Here is a 20,432-nt window from a genome sequence, read left to right on the forward strand (position 1 = left end):
CGAGGGCTCTCTAGTCGACGGAGTGTTCTCTTCCAGAGCTGTGCCGGCAGTTGAGATTTCAGCTGGGGTATAAAGCTTTGGTCGTTTGCTGGATTGGTGTGGTCGAGGACTAGGAGGAGGAGACTCCCCAACAGGCTTCTGTGAAATTGTCTGAGCACTTCTGCTTCTTGCTGCCTCGACTTTTTCGGCAAACTCTGAAGAATCCACACCAGCATCTCGCAGTGCAGGGAGCACAATGACAGCCACCAGGGCCTTCTTTGGACGACCTCTTTTCAATGGATCCCGAGGCTTCTGTGAACCAGGTGGGTTTATGTACACTCCGGGCTGAGATGTTTTCTGTGCTGCTTGCAAAGCTTGTCCCTCCTCTTCAAGCATTCGGTGGAAGATGATGTCGGCCCTTTCGGCAATCGCAAATGAATCAATACCCATCAACTCCAACTCCCGCTGGCGTCTTTTGGCTTCTTCTGCCTGTTTCGCTTTTTCAGCTTCGAGACGCAGCTTGTGACGCTGGCGACCGGTCAGGTTCTTCTCATCCTGGGCTTGTTGAGCATCGTCAGCGGGGTTAGATTCTGCATTGTTGCCCTCAGCTTCTACTTCGGTCGAAATAGGGGGCGCATCTGCCATGGGCGTGTCTTGTTCGGCAGTAGAATCCCCCGACAGTGGTATCGGGTCACTGAGACCAAGTCCTCTAGCTTTCTTGCCTTCTTCCCAAAGCTCAAGAGGTGCAGCCTTTTCGGCCTTGGCTTTGATTCGGTAACGCTTGCCTGATGAGATTGACGGAGATGCCATCCCTTCTTCTGGAGCTGCACCAGATCTCGGGCGGCGAGGGCTACTTGAGGGAGAGCGACCTGTCGAAGATGGATGTGTTCCGGCGATTTCAGTACTGCCCTGAGCTTCCGGAGTGTGCTGCGAATCGCGCTGAGCCTGAGCATAAGTTGTTGCTCTTTTCAATAACGGTGCTCTGGCGGCGGGCTTCTTCATTCTAGGGGTAAGTTTGGCTCTTGGTTTTGACTTCTTGGCCTTGGGGGATCCTGTGAAGCTAGAGTCCCCATCGTCATCGGAATCGGGCAGCCGAGCGCCAACGCTGTATCCATTCAGTATGAATCGTGGCACATAGCCGCGACTTGGAAGCGACTTGATACCGCTGCCAAGGATCGCCGCGTGGGAATCTTCCAACGTTGCCGTTCCATGTTGGCCCAGGAAAGCCGAAGGGGCTATTTGGGGAAACCCCCATTCGTTCATGGGTCCATAGTCCGTCTGAGCCTTCTCCCTGATGTGTTTGCCACCTTTGGCGCGTGGTTTGACCTTGCTGATGTTTGGGTTGGATGGTTCTGTTACCACGACCTCCCACGCAGCCTCGCCTGCATCTACTGCAATTTGAAAGTTGGCGAATGAGCGGTAGATGTAGTGAATATATTTGCCGCTGATTCCTGTATCTCTGACTACTGCAAAGTGTCGCAAGTGACGAGGTTGGGAAATGTGCCAAATGTCAGAGATACGGCCAAGCATAGAGTCAACTGGACGCTTGTAGAAAGCACCGAGAGCTTTGCTGCGAATGATAGATGTTGTAGTACCTCCAGGACCGGATTCGTCGATGACTTCCCAGAATAAGTTGGTGAGCGGCCGGTCGGGGTCCCATTGCGGTGGAAGCCTCACAATCTCTTCTACATCGTTGTCGGCTGCGAGTGGCGCCTGAGGTCCTGCTTCAGCTCCATCCTGTTCCTCTTCTTCAACCATGTCGACCTCGTGCTCGGCATCTTCGTCTCCTCCAGCCTCCGCAAGCTCATTCTTGATCTTGTTTGCTGCCCTCATACTCATGGTCACGAACACCACCCGATCACGAGGAGTGGGCTGGCGGGTTAGTTTGATGCAACGATACCACTTTTGCGTAGTGACCATGCCCTTGATTTGTGCCTTGCATTTCTTGACAAGACCAAGCCCTTCGAGGCGTCTCATGGACCGCCACAGAGATTTCATTTCCCAGGTCTTTGTCTTGATTCCAAGCTTGGTCTTGCAGTCGTCGAAAGTGATAATGGTGCATTGTTTCAGAATGTCCATGAGAACGTCGAAGAATCGGTCGTAAATCAGTAGACCTCCCTCGAAGATGACTTCCCGAATCAGTTCCGGAGGTGACGAGTAGTCGACTTTGGGCAAGGCTTTCCTCCTCTCGACCTGTGCCTTGGCAAATTTTTTGAGAGTGCAGCGACTTGTTCGAGTGCCCTTGGCGAGCACATGAGTCTTGGTAATATACCCATTCTTCTGCAGATTGTCGGTTCGCCTTGGTACTGAGCGCTTGTCCTGGCCACTGATGCGCGTGATTTCTGGTTGAACGACGCCTTCCTCGCCATGGGCAGCGATGATGGAGAGGATGATAAATTCGTGTCTGGGCACTTTTTTGGGGTCCACGCTGTGCCCCGTTATGGCTTGCCACATTCGATCTTCGTTCACAAACAGCCGAGGCGCTTTGGATATGGCCTGCGCGTCCGAAGAAGCTTCAGCTTCTGGCGGATGGGAGGTCGATTCGCTACTCTGTGCCGGCTGTGCATTCTCCAAGCTTTCAAATTCAGCCAAGGAAGGAGGGGTGTCCTGATGGTAATTTTCGATGCAAATGTCCCGGTGGCCAGTCAACCAACCCCAAATTTTTTCTTGGAGACGGCGATCAATGTGCGGCGGAGCACGGGGTGCAGGCGCGTTTCCAGAGCCATCGGATTCTTCAGGCTGGGTGTAAAATTTGAGAAGCAAGTCCTTGAAGTCCGAAGAGCTTGCGCCTAAGGATGGTGGCTTCGTTAGCAGCTATTGGGTGTAGTGGAGCATGACGAAGCGAAGAAAAAGGCAGCGTCCGAGTTTCGAACGGTCGACCTCACCTCGACTGCCTGGAAATCGGTAGCAAGGGACAGGACAAGGGCCAGGCAAATGAAACAGATGATTCGCCGCAGATTTTCTGCACCTCGCGATGCGGATTTGGCGTAGGATGGTCGCGCAACGTACCTTGCTCACCCCGCAAGGCAATCTCCTCGAGCAAAAACTCAAGCAACTCGTCAAAACCTCTGGCCATGGTAGGCCACACCGAGAGTCACTCCAAGAATTAGAGTGGGTCGAAGGAAAGAAAGGTCATGAAGTTGTGAGTGTGGATCGAACAGCGACGGCGATGGTCAAAGGCGGTGGGTGGTGCAGAGAGAAGCGGGCTGCAGGAACGCCGATGACTCGCTTACTCGGCGGGTGGGCGGCTCCGCTGGACCCTTAGCTGTGGTCTGTGCACCGACGTCACTGCGAAAAGTGAAGTTGCAATAACAGAAAAACTCAAAGACCAGTGCCCAAGACAAATTTGACAAATGCATTGAATTAACAATTTTCACCTTTTTACCACTAGTTCGTAGATGATGGCTCCAACCCATCGCACCATCCCACCGCAGTTACCAAAATAACTTGCGGATTCAATACATTGCCGCCCGCAGCAAATCCTGTACTTGGGGAAGACATCACCATAGACACTTCCAGACAATACTTCTTCGATATTCAATCCAACCAGTCCAATTTTCTACACGCTCACGAATGCTCTCTGACGTTGCGCCTCCCGCATGGTGCTTGGTTCCCGAGTGAATATGAACCCGTAGAAGATTCATCATCTCGCAAAGAGACTTTAGGTCTGATACTGGCGCTGGAAGAATTCTCTCCAATGAGTCTCGAAGTTGGTCAAGTGCCTCTGTTCATACCACAGCCTTACTTCGTCTCACGTCACTTCAAAACGCAAGTCGTCCCAGCTATGGTCTTTCTTGGCAAGCTGTGCATTATTCCGCGTCTCAACCCCCTTGAGCGTGTTTATCCGGCAGCAGGCAGAGCGTCTCAACTCTTCCTCTATAGTCAGATGGTACGCAAGACCCCTCCTCTCTTTGCGAAGCAACCCTAGCCCTTCCTCTTCGCGTCCATCATGGCCCTGTAATTCTCGATAACGCTCTTGCGAGCTTCGCCTAGCTCCTCTCTCCTCCTCAAACTGCCGGCAGTATTGGGAATATTGTCAACCTGGACCTTTGCTCCGTTTTTGACCTTGAACTTCTCCTTGGGTATGGCTGTGAAAGTGGGCGGTGCCTGCACGACGTCGTTGATGCCTTTTGGTGCCTCCCGTTTGGCCTTGAGCACAGCCCATGGATCGTCATCGTCTCCAACTTCGCCCGTGCGACGCTTGCGTTTCGATTTCTTTCCGGCACCTTGTGCCAACGGGTCCGTCTTGTCACCAAACATTGCATCAACCTCATCGTCCTCTTCCTCCGCTAGCTCCCGTCTCTCCTCCTCCGCTTCGCGAAGCTTTTCCTCGTCTTCGCGCCACTTGCTAATCTTCTTTTGAATCTTCTTCTCCAGCCTTGTCTGAGCACCCTTGTGACCTTCAATAGACTTCCCCTTGCGCGCAAGACCTGCGACAGGCAGGGTCCTGTCTACACGGGCTGCGAAATCCGACATCTTCTCGCCCGGCATAATTTTGGGCAATTCCTCCGCTTGTTTCGCCGGAGGCTGTGACTGCGGAACGGCAGGTTGGTTGCCGTTGAGCTTGCGTTTCTTGCCTCGCGGCTCGTCGCCATTGTCTAATCCCTTGAAGCCCTTGCCGGTCTGGGACAGCTTCATCAAGCGCGCAAATGCTTTTGGAGTGTCGTCTACACCATATCCTTCGATGCGCTTGTTCTTCTTCTTGTCGGTTCTCTTCCTCGTTTTGGACGCGAAGTTTTCGCTCAAAGTGTTCGAGTCGCGGACAGGAAGCGGTTTTGCGCGAGCATTGGGAGCTAGGTCGTAACTACAGTGTTCGAGGGCGATCAGCAGACGCCCCGCGGGAATAAGGAGCGAAAAAAAGGATTGCGTGGGACTCACGCCGCATCGTCAACGGGGCCCTTGCGCTTGTGCTTGTGAGGCATGGAGGCGTGGACGGCTAGGTTGGTCTATTCTGACAACGTGGGAGGACGGTGGGCTGAACGGCCGGAGAGAATGGTGCAGGCGTCTGGGTACCGCAGTAGTTGATTGTCATGCGCGAGCCTCAGCAAGAATTAAGCTAAAGTTGACGAAGATGCGCGCCGGGCCTTTGGCCGAACTGCGTGGCGGGCTCGGGCCACAAAGCTTGGCCTGACAGGGGCACCTGTCGACCAACGAAGTGCGCGGCCGGCGAGGCGTGCTGGTGTTCATCCTTACGTCGACCATGAACGCATGCGCCCACAGCCAGACATGAGCCCAAGTCGAGGCACGTTGTGACTTGCGAATGACGCTGTGCGTCGCCGAGTGCACCTGATCAAAGTCTTCGCTGCCATGCTGCTGGGCCATCGGCTGCCGACTGCCATCAGCTTCGTTCGATTTAACACGGGCCGTTGTGCCTCTGAGTCTGGGACTTCTAGTCGTCGACTTTAACCTCAAATCAAGCATTTGCTACTCGAGTCGTGGCTTCCGCAGTCAAGCCATACAAGCTTACACGAGAGAGAAAACACCGCAAAGAGGACCATCCATCGAGCGCCAGAACAATCTCGGCCCGCCACGTCCGTCTGGTACGTCCCACGAGCGTCAGACCAAATTCTCCAGGAACAAGCTACATGACTTGCGGCTGTCTGTCACGGCTAGATAGCAGGTACGTTTCAATCAACTTCTTAAATACCTTACGTCGTTGCTGGCTGGCTTCAATTTCTCTCCCGGACCCTTTTGATCTCCGTCTTCGCTCGCTACCAATTCATCCCATCCCTGACCCCAGCCTTGACCTCTGATTGGTCGTCTCTGGCCATGCTCTCGACGTCTTGACCCATGGTCCTCAACTCGCATCACATTCGTTCTGATTTCCCTCGCCGCTACTCCCTCCTGAGCCCACTCCCTATCAAAATGTCGTTCGAGACCGAGACCAAGACCATCATTGCTGAGACTTCTGTCCGCACCAGAGACGAGGAGATATTGCCTTTTTGGCGAAGGATCTTCATGTCTGCTCAGGCGCGGCGCAAATGGGCTGCTGAGCACACTGCATACCATGAAGACCCGTCAAGCGTTACGCTGCTTGGGGAGGTTCCAACTCATAAATCATACAGGCTCGACCATGGCCATTTCAATCTACCCCCTTGGGCGAGAACTTCGAGACAAATTGTTGTGGGAATTCTTGTCCTCACCCTCTCCTTATTGTACGTGTTCCTCAACCACACAGTCTAGGGTCGCCTCTAACTTGGTCAGTGGTGTTGTACATCTAACAAACGTGCTCATCAACCTTGGACCGCTCCTGTGGGACTCAAACATTCCCGCATTTCTTCCTCATTGGGGAGCACCAGGCTACTACGGCGAAGGCCTTGGATATCCGACCAATGTCACGCGGGACGTCCAACCCATCCCATGCCACTCGCACAATGACTACTGGCGACGAGTCCCCCTTTTCGACGCGCTCCACTACGGCTGCATCGGCGTTGAAGCAGATATCTGGCTCTTCCCCTCGACCCACGGCGCCAACACTGAACCAGAGCTTTTCGTCGGCCACAACACTGCTGCTCTTACACCAAACCGCACTTTCCGCAACCTCTATCTGAACCCAATTCTTGACGTGCTTGACCGCGCGAACGCCCCAGAGACTCGGCTTGTTTCCAACTCGAGCGCCCCTAATCCACCCAATGGGGTATGGGACGAAGACCCGCGCGAAACGCTCGTGTTGCTAGTCGACTTCAAAACAGATGGACCGGCGTTGTGGCCAGTCGTATTCGAACAATTGGAGACTCTTCGTTCGCGCGGCTATCTCAGCCACTGGAACGGACAAGAATTCGTTCAGGGGCCCGTTACAATTGTGGCCACCGGCAACGCCCCCTTCGACCTCATAATCGCAAACACCACGTATCGCGACATTTTCTTCGATGCGCCACTGTCCATGATGTACGAAGACCCTGACCCGGCATCTGGGGCGCAGCAGTCCATCGGTGGCGCCAACGACGTGCCGCTAGACATGACTGTTGCCGCATCGGGTCAAGGCAGCACCGGGCTGCCCCCTAACGTCACGGCGGCTACCTTCGACCGCTCCAACTCGTATTACGCCTCGACCCAATTCAGCAAGACGATTGGCCGCTCGCCCATCCTTCGCGGCGGCCGCATGTCTGCCGAGCAGCTGCGCCTGCTCAGAGGCCAGATCAAGGGCGCCCAGCGCAGGGGCTTGAAGTCCAGGTACTGGGGAGCGCCGGAATGGCCCATCGGCGTCCGCAACGGCGTGTGGAAGACGCTCGTCGCGGAAGGTGCCGATGTCCTCAATGTTGATGACTTGAGGGCGGCAACGCAGTGGGACTGGAGCCAGAGAAGACACAGGCCCTGGGTATGATTTCTTCAACTTTATCAAGATCAAAGGCGCACCGGTATTGCATTTTGGGACTTTTTTCGTTTTGGATATTCGAGATACCAGATTCACCGTTTAGCAGGAGTTTCATAGAAGACCGCAGGAGTCCCATCATATAGACCTATATAAACTCAAATCAATTTCTCCAACAAAGTCTAGCTGCACACCTGGGTATCACTTCGCGCCTCACTTCAAACACAACAGCGCTCCCTCCCCAAACTCCTTTTCAATGCTGCCCTCCCTTTTGATCATCCCGACTAACCATCTTCGGGCTCCCTCCACACTCTTTGCCCCGACCTTGACCAGCACCGAGCCCCGAACATTCGCCGCAGTCCACAAAACACCATCCTCGGTTTCCTGCCTCAGCCGATCTGCGCGCCATTTCTCTTGCTCGGAGAGCTCCGACTCGGAGTTCCCTGGCGCGGGCGCCCACGTCTTTGCCCCTATCCGCGGCATATCGGCAAATTCATCCATAAAGAACGCACCTAGCGCCACAAAGACCGGACCACACAGAACCAATGTGCCGACGGCCGCGAGACCATCCATACGGCCCAGGATGTCGCCTGCGGTCGTGACGGTACCGCCGTCGACGCCATTGTGCAAGATTATGTTATCGCGAACGAGCAGGCGATCCCTTGGCTTCGGCCGAGCGGGCTCGTTGGTCTGAGAAGCAAACAGCGAGGGGCTCAGGTAAACCTCGTTGCGCGAGACGTAGCTCCAGAAGCCCCAGTGCTCGCCTCGCGCGCTGCGGCCTTCGCTCACCCAGTCCAGCGCGCAAAGGCTTGCTGCCAGCTGTCCTGAACCGCCATCTGCAGAAGAGTCAAACGCCAGTCTGTACCGCTGTGTCTGCGCAAAGCCGCTCTCGCTGAAGGGCTGCACGGGGTCGGGCAGATAGCAGAGCGCTGCGCCGGGGCTTAGGTCTACCGTCATTGTTTGCCCTGCGCGATATTCCTCTGCTGATGACGGTGCTTTGAATATCTTGGTGCTGCCCTGGGTCAGCAGGACCAGCCGGGTTGTGGGAGCAAGTTTGATGTGAAGATCGATAGTGTCACCGGCCACGAGGCCGCCGCCATACGTGAGAAGGAAGACCGTGTGCACAGTTCGAGTGGTATGCTCGCTTGAGGAGCCATCGTAGACGACGGTGGGGTCTGGGGCGATGAGCTTGAGGGGATACTGGTAGGAAAGAGTCTTCAGGACAGAAGTGGAGGGTGGAAGTAGAGCGAGGTCGATTTCGCCACGGCCTGGTTGGGAGGTTGAGGGCGCAAATGGATTTTTGTAGGCCATGGTCTTGATTTTTGTATCCTTGTGTCAACTCATGATTTTCGAGAAGAGTGGCGACAGAGGTTTCCGTCGCCGAATTTGTTGTTTACAGGCCAGGAAGCGCGTTTGGAGATGGACGTGGAGGAGCTTTGACAGAGGGGCAGCTCCATTGGCCAATGACGCGGGGTAAATTGACGTGGCCGTTTTACAACGGCTTTTGGCCATGGTAGGCGGCAGCCAATATCCATGTTCAGGCTTCAACGGGCTGAGCGCGGCACACAGGGCGACCAAGTGCTCCAAGCACCTCCGCCGCCCTCGCCAGCAGCAAACGCGTCCCTCCGATTACTTTGAACATTTCCCACCACCGGCGGCTGTCGCGCCTCGCATCCTTCAACCGAAATCGCGCAACAGAGGGAGACCCAAGCTCGTTTTCTCATCCCCTTGCCCGCGCCCGCTCGTCTCGTTCAGTTCAGTGGCCAATACCTTCCCTCGCAACGCGTCGGCTAAGACACCTTTCTCGCGAATCCGTCTGCGACTGGAACCTCGACGCAGCCATCCGCCCGCAGCTTCTCTCCCGGTTCGATGCCAGCGCGTATCTCCAGCATGGAGCCATCCTCGCCAGTCGACGCGCAAACCCCAGCCGAGTCCACCACCGGCAGTCGCCGCAAGTCCGGACGCGTGACCAAGAAGCCCAAGGAAATCTACTCTTCCGCGCCTGCGCCGGCCAAGCGCAAGCGCAACGAAGTTGATGAGGCCGATGAGCAAGATGGCGCCAATGCAGACGACGCGTCAGATGAGGAAGAAGACGAGGAGAGCGACGAAGAGTCGCCCGACGAGGAAGAGATTCGCGAAACAAGACGCAGGAAGACTGCGGCCCGAAAGAACAAGCCGCAAAAGAAGCCCGCTGCGAAGAAGAGCAAACCCAACGGAGAGATGAGCCTTGCGATAAGGCCAGCCGGTAAACCAAAGAAGGCGAAAAAGCCGCGGCCGAGCAAGATTGCGGCTGCCGAGGAAGTTGGCGGTCTCTATGGTATGCTGCGGAGACCAGACTTGTGATGGCGCCGGCGCTGACTGTCTACTTGTAGCTGATGTCTTTGCGAGCGGGGACAACCTTAACGATGTGGCGGCGCGATGGTTGCACCAGTTCGACGATAACAACTCGCACGAGCTCGCGGAGCTGATCAACTTCGTTCTGAGATGCGCCGGCTGCGACTCCAAGGTCGAAGAACACGACATGGAGGATCCAGACAATTGTGACAGTAAGCTGAACGACATACAAGAGGAATACCAAGCAGTGAGTGACACTGGCCGCGTTGGACAAGATTGGATTCTAACAGCGCACTAGCAAAACAATGTCGACTATCCTCTAATCGCAAAGGGCAAAGGCACCGCAAACTTTCGCCACAACATGGTCGGCTTCTTCAGCTCACTCGTCGAGACACTTGCCGAATCTGAAATGATGTATAACAATGTTGAGATCATGGAGAACATTCACATCTGGCTCAGCACCATGTCTTCCGGCAAGAGCCGACCTTTCCGTCACACCGCAACAGCAATTTCCGTCGCCATCATCAGCGCACTTTGTGAAGTAGGGAAGAAGCTCGTCGAGAAAAACTCCAAGGCGATCCGACAAAAGGAATCCGAGGCGCGGCGCAACAAGCAAAACAAGGGCAGAGTCGCGGAACTCGATCAGAAGAGCAAGCAAGCCCTTGAACAGCAGGAGAAGCTGGAAGCTATCATTCGAGACTGGTTCGACACCGTCTTTGTGCACCGCTATCGCGACGTCGACCCAAGGATAAGACTTGAATGCGTTCAGGGTCTAAGCGATTGGATCAACACCTTCCCCGACCTCTTCTTCGATGGCAATCACATTCGATACCTCGGCTGGGTTCTTTCGGATACTTCAAGCTCGACAAGATTAGAGGTTGTGAAGCAGTTGCAGAAGCTGTTCAAGGACCCTGACAAGCTTGGTGGTCTCAAGACTTTTACGGAGAGGTTCCGTCCCAGGATGGTTGAGATGGCTACGCAGGACGCAGATCCTAGTGTCCGCGCTGCTACCGTCGAACTGCTCCACATACTTCTTGAAGTCGGACTTCTTGAGCCTGCCGACATCGACAGCATTGGTCGCCTTGTCTTTGATGTCGAGCCACGTGTGAGAAAGGCTGTGGTAGGGTTCGTGGCATCAAACGTCGATGTCATGTTCGACGCCAACATGGACGAGCTCGGCGGTCAAGAGGCTCTTGAGGAGGCTTTGAACACTGACAACGACGACGACTTTGAGAATCCAAGGCTGGAGTGGCTGAAGCTCAAATCTTTGGTGGAAAACCTGCAGGCCTACGATGAAATCGGCGAAGACAGTGCCACACAGGTTGATCGATCTGCTAATAGCCACTTCATGATCGCTGCTGGGGTGGAGTCTCGCATCCAGGTCGCCGCCGAGGCGCTCTACGACACGATACCCGAGCTCAGGAAGTGGGAGGTCATCGCTGGCTATCTCCTCTACGATCATTCCCAGACTTCTGCCGGCGCCCAGACCAATGGCGCAACAGAAGACCCCGAAACTTTATTCAAGCAGATGACCAAGCTCTCTGAGAAGGACGAGATCCTCCTGCTCGACATCTTGAATGCGTCAGTAAAGCTGCGCCTGACGCACACGATGGAAGCCGGCAAGCCGCGAGATCAGAAGTCGAAGCTCACCAAGGCACAAAAGGAAAGTATACAGGAAGAGCAAGAAATCGCCGCGCGACACTTGGCCATTCTCATACCTCAACTCCTCAACAAATTCGGCGCTGTGCCTGATGCGGCTTCTGCTGTGCTCCGCTTGGAGCATGTTCTCAATCTCGATGTATTCCAGGAGCTTCGTCAAGATAGCACGACTTACAGCAAGCTTTTGGACGACATCAACAAGCAGTTCATGAGCCATGGTCACGAAGCCGTCCTTGTCGAAGCCAGCCGAGCCCTTTTGCACGCAAAGGGCTACGAAGAACTCAGCGAAGTCACCGAAGGCAAGCTCCAAGTGCTGTGGGAAGACACTGTGGCAGCGCTCCACGCCCTGAACAAGGGCAAACCGCTCTCACGAAGAGGTAACCTCAGCGACAACGTTCTTTCCGCCATCTCGAACACGGTTCTGCGCATATCAAACCTTGCAAGTATATCGGACTGCGTGGAGCAGCTCGAGGCGCCACCCTCGATTTCTCCTAAGAAGACGAAACGAAACAGTGCCAACGCCTCCGAAAGTCCCGATGCTATCGCCGTCCTAATTGATCTTGTCTACCGCGGCGCCCCCAACTCTGAAACCTCGATCGCTCAATCGGCCACCGAAGACGCCATTGCTACCCACGCGATCCAGTCCCTCATGTTCTACTTTTTGTGGAAGATACGATATTGGGAGACTCTCGTCAAAGACCCCGCGATTGGGAGCGTCCCCGACGACGACGTTGAAGCTGTCGCCCTCCGCCGCGATGCGTTCGTATCCGCGATTGACGAGGTCCTCCGCAGACGCCAGGGAGCAGACGAAGTCCGCCTCTTCGCTGCAGGCCACTTGATCGACCTGTTTACTGCCTTTGCCAAACTGAGGTTCGCACGTAAAGACAGGGACGAGAGGCTTGAGGCAGAGAGGGAGAAAAGAGAGAATGCCCAAACAAACGGCAACGGAGATCACGCCGGCCAGCAAGACTTCAGTGACGATTTCATGGCGCTTGTTTTGCGCATGCCGATGGTGAAGCAAAAAGTTTTGCTCCAAATACTTGGCGCCACCGAACGCGCCTTTGCCAAAAAAGCAAGCAAGAATCTCCTTGGACCCGCCGACGAGGACGAGCCCGGCGACATCGAAGACGACCCCGAGTCAAGCGACGACGAAGAATCGGACGCCGAAGACGAATCGGAGCAACGGCAGATGGAGAAGGCGCGGGCAGCGCTGCTCGCCGAGCGAAACCTGTGCGAGCTGGCATCCAGACTGGTGCTTGCCATCACGGCTAAAGTCATCGACGGCAAGCAGACGGAAGACGAACTCAGCAACAACCTGTCCGATGACGAGGAGGACGAAGAGCTGGGCGAGGCGGGCCTGGGTACGGGCGGCGGCCCTATCCGCCGCCGGCTGGAGCGCAACAAGTATCGCTTGGGCAACAACTTCAAGGAGGTGGTCGCTTACTTGGAGGCCGGCCACGGCGCCAAGGGCAAGAAGTCGGGCGCTGCGGCGGGCAAGAAGTCGGGCGCTGCGGCGGGCAAGAGCAGAGCCAAAAGCAGAGCGGCCAGTAGCGCGCCCCCTCCCGCTGCACGAGGCAAGCAGCAGCAGGCGGCAAAGAGCGCCGAGATTGTCGTCAGCGATGACGAAGATGATGAGGAGGACGAGGCGGAGCAAGAGGCTGAAGAGACGCGCCAGCGCGAGCTGGAGGTGCATGATGAGGACGAGGAGATGGCGGATGATGATGGCCCCGCGGGTAACGGTGAGGGCGAGGGCGAGGGCGAGCAGGAGAGCGTCCTGGGTGACTGATTCAGCAATACCGGATGATGGAGTGGCTCCAGTTGTAATTCGATAGGCATGGATGGGGCGCACGTACAGTACGGCGCTGGACTGGACGGCAAGGCAGGCAGGCAGGCAGGCGTCATGTCATTTTTCCCCCTCGAAGCAGTGGCTTTTTCCCTTTTTCTTCGCCGTGCATACTTTTTGACGTTGTTGTTTGGGATGTATGGAGATGCGGTATGGTGTCACCATGAGCGCGAGTCGAGCAAGCAACTTCAACGCTCCGATGTCTTATTCCTCTGTTCGCTTTTCTCCTCTCTTCGAGCCGTGTCTTTGACTTGTGAGTTCTGTGCGTCGACCGGCCTATGATTTGTTTTAGGTGGGATTTGTTTGTATTGTACTACTGCCTTGATCTTCAAGTGAATGATGTTTGTGTGAGACTGCCTGATCATGTACTACTCATGAATACCTAATTCTCGCGTCACGACAACCGGTTGCGAATGATGATAAGCGGACGTTTTTTCGGTCTTGTATGTACTCAAGTCTATGAATGGGTATCTACGTGCTCACTCTGCACCTGGCCGCCCACCTCGATCCAATGCTTTTCATCCGTCCCACTCGGGGTCTCGAAGCGAATGAAGGAAACAAGAGGAAAGAGAGATAAAAAGGCCTCGAAAAAGGGAAAATGGTATAGAGCGTCCATGCAATGATGCTGCCAGCCCTACCGTGCTCCAATTCAACCCAAATCATCTATCCCATGCCCGTCCTATCATCCCATTGACGCGTAGTAGTGCCCAGTCAGTCCGTGATGCACATGTACTCCATGATGCAAAACCGCTGGATCAATTCCCAACTTTTAGGAAACCGCAGTCTCTGCTGCGAGTCCACCGCTGTACACAAAATGGATTGGTATACACCTGTTGACCAACCAACTCTATCGTGATATTTTCAAAAGGGTGTTGAGGGGCTTATCCGCGGACGCTCTGATTTCAAGTCCTCGGGCAAAGCATGTGTCAAGAGTACGGATCAACAGTACCCAATGTTGATATGCAAGTGTAATGCCAATGCGTCGTGCGAGGTGCACAAAGTAACCACAACTCAGCTTTTGCCAAATGTCGCAGAGGTGCCAATCTACCTCCGTCGACGCGAACTCGCCAGAAAGTTGTCGAGCCTGCTGCGGTCCTTTGTCTGGATGTAGTACTTGCCGCCCTCGTTCGTCCAGCTGACGCTGTCGCTGAAGTACTCCCGCTCCACACTATGGAACAGATTGACGCGGTCGTTGACGTTGAAGCTCTTGATCTCGTGGTCGGGATCGACAAACGGCTTAAGACTGACGATCTTGGCGCCCTCCTTGAGATCGAGGAAGCGGTCGAGCAGCGCGCCGTTGAGCTGAGGCGAAAAGGCCTTGTTGTTGACGATGATAACGTCGGCGCGGTTCAGCACCTTTCCAATTTCTGCGTTCTCGAGAAAGTCGTCGGCGAGCAGGTGGATCTTGCCGAGAGAAATGTTCCAGAGCCGCGCTCGTTGCGCAATCTCGCGCTTTTGTAGCGCCGCGCAGTGGCTGGGGTTGGGCATGCTTTCGATGCCCCACGACTCGCAGCCCACCTCCAGAGCCGCTTGCAGCGCCACGTTGCCCACACCCGAGCCGAGGTCGACGAATACTTGGTCTGACTTTAGACGAGTTTCTTGGAAAATGCGGTGAACGAAGCGCGGGAGCAGCTCGCCGTAGACGTTGTTCGAGCCGGCTTCGTAGCGGCGCAAGGTCGCAACGCGCGGAGAGACAGTGCGGGCGTACGTCTGGGATAGGATGTACTCTGTGAGAGGCAGGGGCATGGACTGCAATTCGTCTATGGCCTTGTTGGTCTTCCCGTGCGCCAGGGCATCGGTGACAAGCTTGTTGAACTCCTCCAAAACATCTTTGAATGAGGCAAAGGACTGCTGCTGGATGGCTCGCTTGAGACGGCGCGGAAAGCCACTGCCGTCGTCGAGCAGCTCTTCGGCTTCGTGAGGAAAATAGTATTTGCAAATGGTTTCGACCGACTGGATGATGTCTTCGAGGGGCTTGTATCCTTCGTTGTCGCGAGGGTAGACCAGAGAAAACCTGCCGAAAATTTAGCATCGTGCTCACGCTCAGGGTGACTTTAGGCGTACCGTTCACGCTGCGACCTGCTCGGATACTGCAGCTCTACTGTTGGTATTTTGTCCAACCCTTCAAACGCAGGCCTGAAATCCTTCTTTATGTCGAAGCCCGAGACATCCTTGTCCTTCCAGTCGTCGCGATTGACCATGTCTGCGCCATGTAGAAACTTGAGCTTCACTGGACCGTCTTCTCCGCTGTCTTTCAGCCGTATCCGCCGCATAGTGTCGGGCTCGAGACTATCGCTGCCGCGGACTCTTTTGCGTGGCGTCAGGCTCTCATCCTCGCTACCTTCACTGCTGTCTCCCCAGCTCATGGGCGTCGCAGGCGTCGCCTTGCGCTTGGTAAAGGTCCGCTTGTTGCCATTATTCGAAAGGCCTGACGCAGGCGCATTCCTACGAGCGGGCGAGCTAACGGAGCGGGCAGTGTTTGGGAGCTTGCTCGCAGGTGTGGGTAGTTTTGGACGCGGTCGCGAGACGGGCTGAGGTGCGGCGGGCGAGTTTGCAGAGGAGCGCTTGACCGGGGCGAGAGTTTTGACGACGCGCGCGGTCGGCTTTTTGCTGAAGTCGATGTTCATGGCGGGCTAAACTAGGCCGTTGAAGAAACCCAGAAGCCTGGTTGGCCCAGCTCCCCGCTTGGATGGTCGTGTGAGGGCGAGAGACGGAGTGGTTTCGATTTTTTCTCTTCCAGTTCAGAGAAGTGTGGCAAAAGAATGTCTAGAGTGGAGCGAACGAGCGAGGGATGGGAGAGTCGAGAGGTGGTTGAGCGGCGAGAAACAGAAAGGGTAGATGAGAAAAGCGAAGCGCGAGTCGAGTGAGTAAGCATGTCCAGTGCAGTCAAGTCGACGCGCCGACAAGATCGGATCGCCGCTAGGGAGCTCATTGACTCCCGCGCGGCCGCCCCCAGCCCTACCGAGCCCTTGGTCCCTGATTTCCATCAGATGCTTTTCTTCATGCTGGGTTACTGCTTTGTGAGTAAATAAGACATCATCTGCTACGACACCCGATGCAAACATCAAACAACAAGCTTGGTACATGTTTCACTCATCACACTACTTCATTGCCTTTGGATCATCATTCGCATTACCTTGGACCTTGATTTTTTAACTACTTACATCGCTACGAGCACTTCTCATCTATTGAAAAGCAAGAAGAAATCGCCCACGCCTGTGTCTTGAGAACGGCCACTCCGCTTTCAAAGCGCTTCCACCACCCTCCACTCGTGCAAACTTTTTTGTCCAAAAGGAAATCAGATGACGTCAGGCCCATCTCTGGCGTGCGCCCAAGGCGTAAACGAAACGAGAAGCCGCCTGCATCATGTCGTCGGAGGGGAGAATTGGAAAGGATTCATCAGACTAGCCCAGAGTCGTATGAAATTTTTGCTCGTCATCGTCAGCTGCGTCGAATTGCCATGCTTGAATAAGCATATTACGCCATTCACTGATGGGTATGCCGTAGAAGGGGAGGAAGGTTGCTTATTTTTGGGGGAGAAAGAGCTGAAAAGAACCCCTCTACTGCTGAGAGCGAACACCGCGGGCTGAAAAAGAAGATGAAAAGTCCGTCGAAAACCAGAAATACACCAATGCGTCGTTCAAATCCACCCCTGCGGTCTGCATCTCTCGACGTAGTGGTGCTTTGGGGTATGTTGGAGTCAAAGGCATGTGTCGAGGTCGTCAATCCGCTTCTTAAGAGGCCATGGCGCGGGAGCCGCCCCTGCGGTTGTTCTTCTTGTTGGACGGAACCGTGGACCACCCGTCGTCTTCGGTCTTCGCCTCAGCAGCCGGAGCAGGCTCGGCACGCCTCCAGGACTTCTCCTGCGGCTTTGCTTCCTTGGGAGCCTCGCTGGGCTTGGAAGCCTTGTCGTCAACAACATCACCGTTGGCCTTTTCCTCCTCGCCCTCGCCGGGCTCTTCGCGCTGCAGGATTTCGAAATTCCGGCCAGGGGCGGGGCTCTCAGCACCATTCTCTTTCTCCTCCTTTTGGTTGCTCTGACCCGACGCAGTCCTCTCCGGCTTCTCGGGCTTGGCCGCCGCTTCCTGCTTGCGCTTTTCCTCGCGAGCCTTGTCATCGGCCTCCTTCTTCTGGCGAATCGCCTCCTGTCTCCTCTCTTCAATCTGCCTTTCCTTGGCGGCGGTGTCGATCGGGCGCGCAGCGCCGAATGGGCTAGCCTTGGAGTCGCCCGAGGCAGAAGTGGGCGCAGCCGGGGTCTCGGAGACCGTGCGCTTTTGGAGGTTCAACTTCGGACGGGAAGCAAAAGCAGCAGGCTTGGCCGCAGGCGAAGACGGGCTGCTGACCTCGGGAGTAGCGGCCTCGGGAGATTTTGCGGCCGAGTCGGGCTTCATCTTTGAGCGCCAGGCGTTGTCAAGGTCGGCAGCCGTCGGCTCCCTCTCGACGGGGGCAGGCCTGCTCTCAGAGAATTCGCGGCGGGGTCTGGAGTTGGAGCGAGCCTCGCCCCAGTTGGGAGACATCTTGCGCTCACGGGGCTCGCGAGTCTCACGGGGAGGACCAGCGGGCGTAACAGGAGAGAGAGGTCCCTTGCGCTCCCAGTTGCCAAAGTCGCGGACACGGCCATCGCTCTCGAAGGGACGGCGACCACCACGGTCACTGCCAGCGTCGGACTCAGGACCTCCAAAGCCACGGTTGAAGCCGCCACCAGCACCACGGCGCGGGCCCTCGGAGGGCGGGAGGGGACCCTTGCGAGTCCAGTCATCGAAGACGCGAGTCTCGACGCGGTCCTTGGCTGTGCAGTTTGTCAGATGCCGTTCGACCGTCTTCAAGGAAATTGAGAGAACTTACGCGGCTCAGCAACGCTGACCTTGATGTTCCTTCCCTGGAATTGGGTTCCGCTGAGGGACAGGGCCTTCTTCAAGCCATCGACACTTCCAAACTCGACGTAACCGAAGCCCTTGGGGCGGTGGTCAAGCTTGTCCTCAACGATGCGGACGTTGGTGACCTCACAGCCATCGAAAAAGTCTTGAATATCACCCTCCGTAGCATCGTAGGAAAGGTTTCCGAGGTGGGCAGTGTACGGAGGCTTGGTCGGGAGAGGAAGCTCCTCGCGAACAGCGAAACCACGGTCGGCGGCACGGTCTTAAGGCCGTTAGTATTTGACGGCGCACAGATAGCCAAGGCATCATACCGAGAGAGCTCATGCCCATGCCACCTCCAGAGGATCCGAAGGCAGGTCTCGAGCTTCCATAGCCAGAGCCGGGGCCTGTGCGAAATGATGTCAGATGTTATGCTGCGGGGTTGGCGAGGTGAGCGGGCAAGTCGAGGGCAACGAACCACCTGGAATTGTTAGCTGCTTGTTTGTGAGGTCACAGGGCGGCACGGTACGTACTGGAAACGGGCATGTCCTCCATCTCATCGGCCCAAGAGCCCAGAGCTGGCGCGACATGTTAGCTTCAACCTGAGCGCAGGAAGATTCAACAGATGCGGCATACACTGGTCGCCCAGAAAGTCCCCCAGGGACATCTTCTGTTGCTTTGACTTTGGCGGAGCTAGGAGACAGGGTGTTAGCATCCATTGTCGGTGGCAGAGACTGTGGTGAAGACACTCGTTCGATGCGCGACGAAGCGCGGTCGTCAACGGGCGAATTCGGCACAGTGGAAATACGCACCCATGATTGCGGCAGTCAGTCAACGCGCGGGATCTCGAGTGCGCGTTGGCTGGAGTGGGTATGAGGACTTTGGGCGCCCTCAAGAAACGAGACTCGGTGGGTGGGGGTCTCGATCGGGAATTGTGTCGTTGCGCGAACGGTGGTGGATCTGTGGGCTGAAGTTTGGAAATCAACCTTTGCCAGTCGGCAGTCCCGTCACGTGCTTTTTGTGCACGGGCCAAGTGTCCCCGTTCGCATTCATTGTTCAAGTGCAGTTGTTGACCCTCCACCAGCTCATCTCTTTGCTCCAACCCCTCTTCTTCCATCGCCCTCCAGAATGGACTCAAAGGCCGGTGCCGCCGAGCCTTCGCCTCGACAAGACTTGCAGTCCATCGCTGGCTCCGCCCTCAAAGTGGGCCTCTTCACCGGTAAGCTCCCAACACTTTGTCGCCGCCCACATGTGTAGAAGTGTTCCTCCACCGCGTTCTTATTTGAGCCGCCTCAACCTTGTCAGCGTCGGCACATGTATGCGCGATGATTTCATGTGTCGCGTCTGATTTGCAGAAAGAGCTCGGCACTTGCATGCCACCTTTTTGGTCTACAACAAAGGCCAGGAAGCTTTCTCGGACTGTCTACCTACCGCCCTCTTATCGAGAGACGCTACTTTTGTGCCAAAATGCAAAAACGCACTCATTGGAGACACCGGCATATGCGCATTGAAAAAAGTGGCTATTCGCTGGCTACATAATTGCTAGCGGCGCTAGCATGCAGGCATAGCCATGGCATTTAAGGGTCTTCTAACTGTTGGCAGGTGGTGCTGGTGTATTCATTGGGGGAATCCAGGGAATTCTCTATTCCGATGCCCCAACGTTGTTCGCAGCCTTCTCGACGCTGCAATGGCTGACAGCAGGAACGACATACTGGGGTAGGACTGCCGAACACGTGTGTACAATCGACCAGCTAACCGAGAGCAGCGGCACGGAGCGTCTATCTTAACCGACATGGCCTTTTATCCAAGTCTCAAAAGGAGCTCCTTGGTCTTGACGTGGACGCAATCGATACATTCTCAGTCAGTGAGCGGAAAACCGCCAGCGCAGTTGGTGGAGCCCTTTCTGGAGCCATCACTGCTGGAGCGACACGTCAGTCTCAAGCCCCTTATTTGCTCAGTTATATGTCCTGACTGGTCGTAGGAGGCAAGCGCAACATCATCCCTGGGATGATCATGTTTTCCGTATTCGGTTACGCAGGACAAGCCTTTGCCAACAGGTGGCAGGGCAAGCAAGATGCCAATGAAGTGACAGACGAAGAATCTCCCAAGACATTTTGGCAAAGACTGGCCTCTTCCAAGTTCAGCCCTGTCACGATCATGTCGGATGCCGAGTATGAGGACCTGCTCAGAGATAAACGTCTTCGAATTGAGACGGAGATCGCCTTGATCGATGACCACATTGCGCATCTCAAGCAGATGCAGAGCCAAAAACCAAATGAAGAAAAGAGGTGACAAAGCGAAAACGAGGCTTCGAAGACCGGCCCGCACCTTTCAGGCAGAAAGGTTAGCCGCCAAGAATGCAGCGAGGTCCGTGTGGTGTTCATGGCCGAAGGACTGAACACTGACCATTGTGCGGTTGATTCGGGGAAGCTGCTCATGGCCCGCAGAT

General features: G+C 55.5%; 8 protein-coding genes across 8 annotated transcripts; 4 read left to right on the forward strand and 4 right to left on the reverse strand.

Moving 5' to 3' along the window:
- The first annotated feature begins 1,699 nt into the window (after positions 1 to 1,699).
- On the forward strand, positions 1,700 to 2,193 carry BKA78DRAFT_318688 (uncharacterized protein). The gene has a single exon (XM_066888803.1). It carries the CDS (start codon positions 1,736 to 1,738, stop codon positions 2,081 to 2,083), a length of 348 nt encoding a protein of 115 aa, XP_066742625.1. The 5' UTR covers positions 1,700 to 1,735; the 3' UTR covers positions 2,084 to 2,193.
- A 1,456-nt stretch (positions 2,194 to 3,649) lies between these two features.
- On the reverse strand, positions 3,650 to 5,161 carry BKA78DRAFT_164076 (uncharacterized protein). Its single transcript, XM_066883142.1, has 2 exons — positions 4,858 to 5,161; positions 3,650 to 4,783 (listed from the first exon to the last, which is right to left on the reverse strand). Exons 1-2 carry the CDS (start codon positions 4,899 to 4,901, stop codon positions 3,904 to 3,906), a joined length of 924 nt encoding a protein of 307 aa, XP_066742626.1. The 5' UTR covers positions 4,902 to 5,161; the 3' UTR covers positions 3,650 to 3,903.
- A 16-nt stretch (positions 5,162 to 5,177) lies between these two features.
- Positions 5,178 to 7,466, forward strand: BKA78DRAFT_318692 (uncharacterized protein). The gene is made up of 3 exons (XM_066888804.1): positions 5,178 to 5,599; positions 6,045 to 6,134; positions 6,184 to 7,466. The coding sequence occupies exons 1-3, from the start codon at positions 5,565 to 5,567 to the stop codon at positions 7,301 to 7,303; spliced, it is 1,245 nt and encodes a 414-aa protein (XP_066742627.1). The 5' UTR covers positions 5,178 to 5,564; the 3' UTR covers positions 7,304 to 7,466.
- A 38-nt stretch (positions 7,467 to 7,504) lies between these two features.
- On the reverse strand, positions 7,505 to 8,602 carry BKA78DRAFT_253194 (UreD urease accessory protein-domain-containing protein; the record flags this gene model as incomplete). The annotated part of the gene is made up of 1 exon (XM_066884800.1): positions 7,505 to 8,602. One exon carries the CDS (start codon positions 8,600 to 8,602, stop codon positions 7,505 to 7,507), a length of 1,098 nt encoding a protein of 365 aa, XP_066742628.1.
- A 579-nt stretch (positions 8,603 to 9,181) lies between these two features.
- BKA78DRAFT_297118 (uncharacterized protein) lies at positions 9,182 to 13,070 on the forward strand (the record flags this gene model as incomplete). The annotated part of the gene is made up of 3 exons (XM_066886719.1): positions 9,182 to 9,608; positions 9,664 to 9,872; positions 9,924 to 13,070. The coding sequence occupies 3 exons, from the start codon at positions 9,182 to 9,184 to the stop codon at positions 13,068 to 13,070; spliced, it is 3,783 nt and encodes a 1,260-aa protein (XP_066742629.1).
- A 1,101-nt stretch (positions 13,071 to 14,171) lies between these two features.
- On the reverse strand, positions 14,172 to 15,754 carry BKA78DRAFT_354302 (histone-lysine N-methyltransferase; the record flags this gene model as incomplete). Its single annotated transcript, XM_066891708.1, has 2 exons — positions 14,172 to 15,141; positions 15,192 to 15,754. The coding sequence occupies 2 exons, from the start codon at positions 15,752 to 15,754 to the stop codon at positions 14,172 to 14,174; spliced, it is 1,533 nt and encodes a 510-aa protein (XP_066742630.1).
- Positions 15,755 to 16,789: 1,035 nt separating this feature from the next.
- Positions 16,790 to 19,007, reverse strand: BKA78DRAFT_164102 (uncharacterized protein). The gene is made up of 7 exons (XM_066883143.1): positions 18,796 to 19,007; positions 18,620 to 18,676; positions 18,517 to 18,561; positions 18,462 to 18,464; positions 18,316 to 18,390; positions 17,973 to 18,266; positions 16,790 to 17,916 (listed from the first exon to the last, which is right to left on the reverse strand). Exons 1-7 carry the CDS (start codon positions 18,797 to 18,799, stop codon positions 16,862 to 16,864), a joined length of 1,533 nt encoding a protein of 510 aa, XP_066742631.1. The 5' UTR covers positions 18,800 to 19,007; the 3' UTR covers positions 16,790 to 16,861.
- A 104-nt stretch (positions 19,008 to 19,111) lies between these two features.
- Positions 19,112 to 20,275, forward strand: BKA78DRAFT_354304 (uncharacterized protein; the record flags this gene model as incomplete). The annotated part of the gene is made up of 4 exons (XM_066891709.1): positions 19,112 to 19,202; positions 19,586 to 19,699; positions 19,749 to 19,913; positions 19,965 to 20,275. 4 exons carry the CDS (start codon positions 19,112 to 19,114, stop codon positions 20,273 to 20,275), a joined length of 681 nt encoding a protein of 226 aa, XP_066742632.1.
- Positions 20,276 to 20,432: the final 157 nt, after the last annotated feature.

Source organism: Phyllosticta capitalensis (genome assembly GCF_038381095.1).
Source record: "Phyllosticta capitalensis strain CBS 128856 chromosome Unknown BKA78scaffold_7, whole genome shotgun sequence".
Lineage (NCBI taxonomy): Eukaryota > Fungi > Ascomycota > Dothideomycetes > Botryosphaeriales > Phyllostictaceae > Phyllosticta > Phyllosticta capitalensis.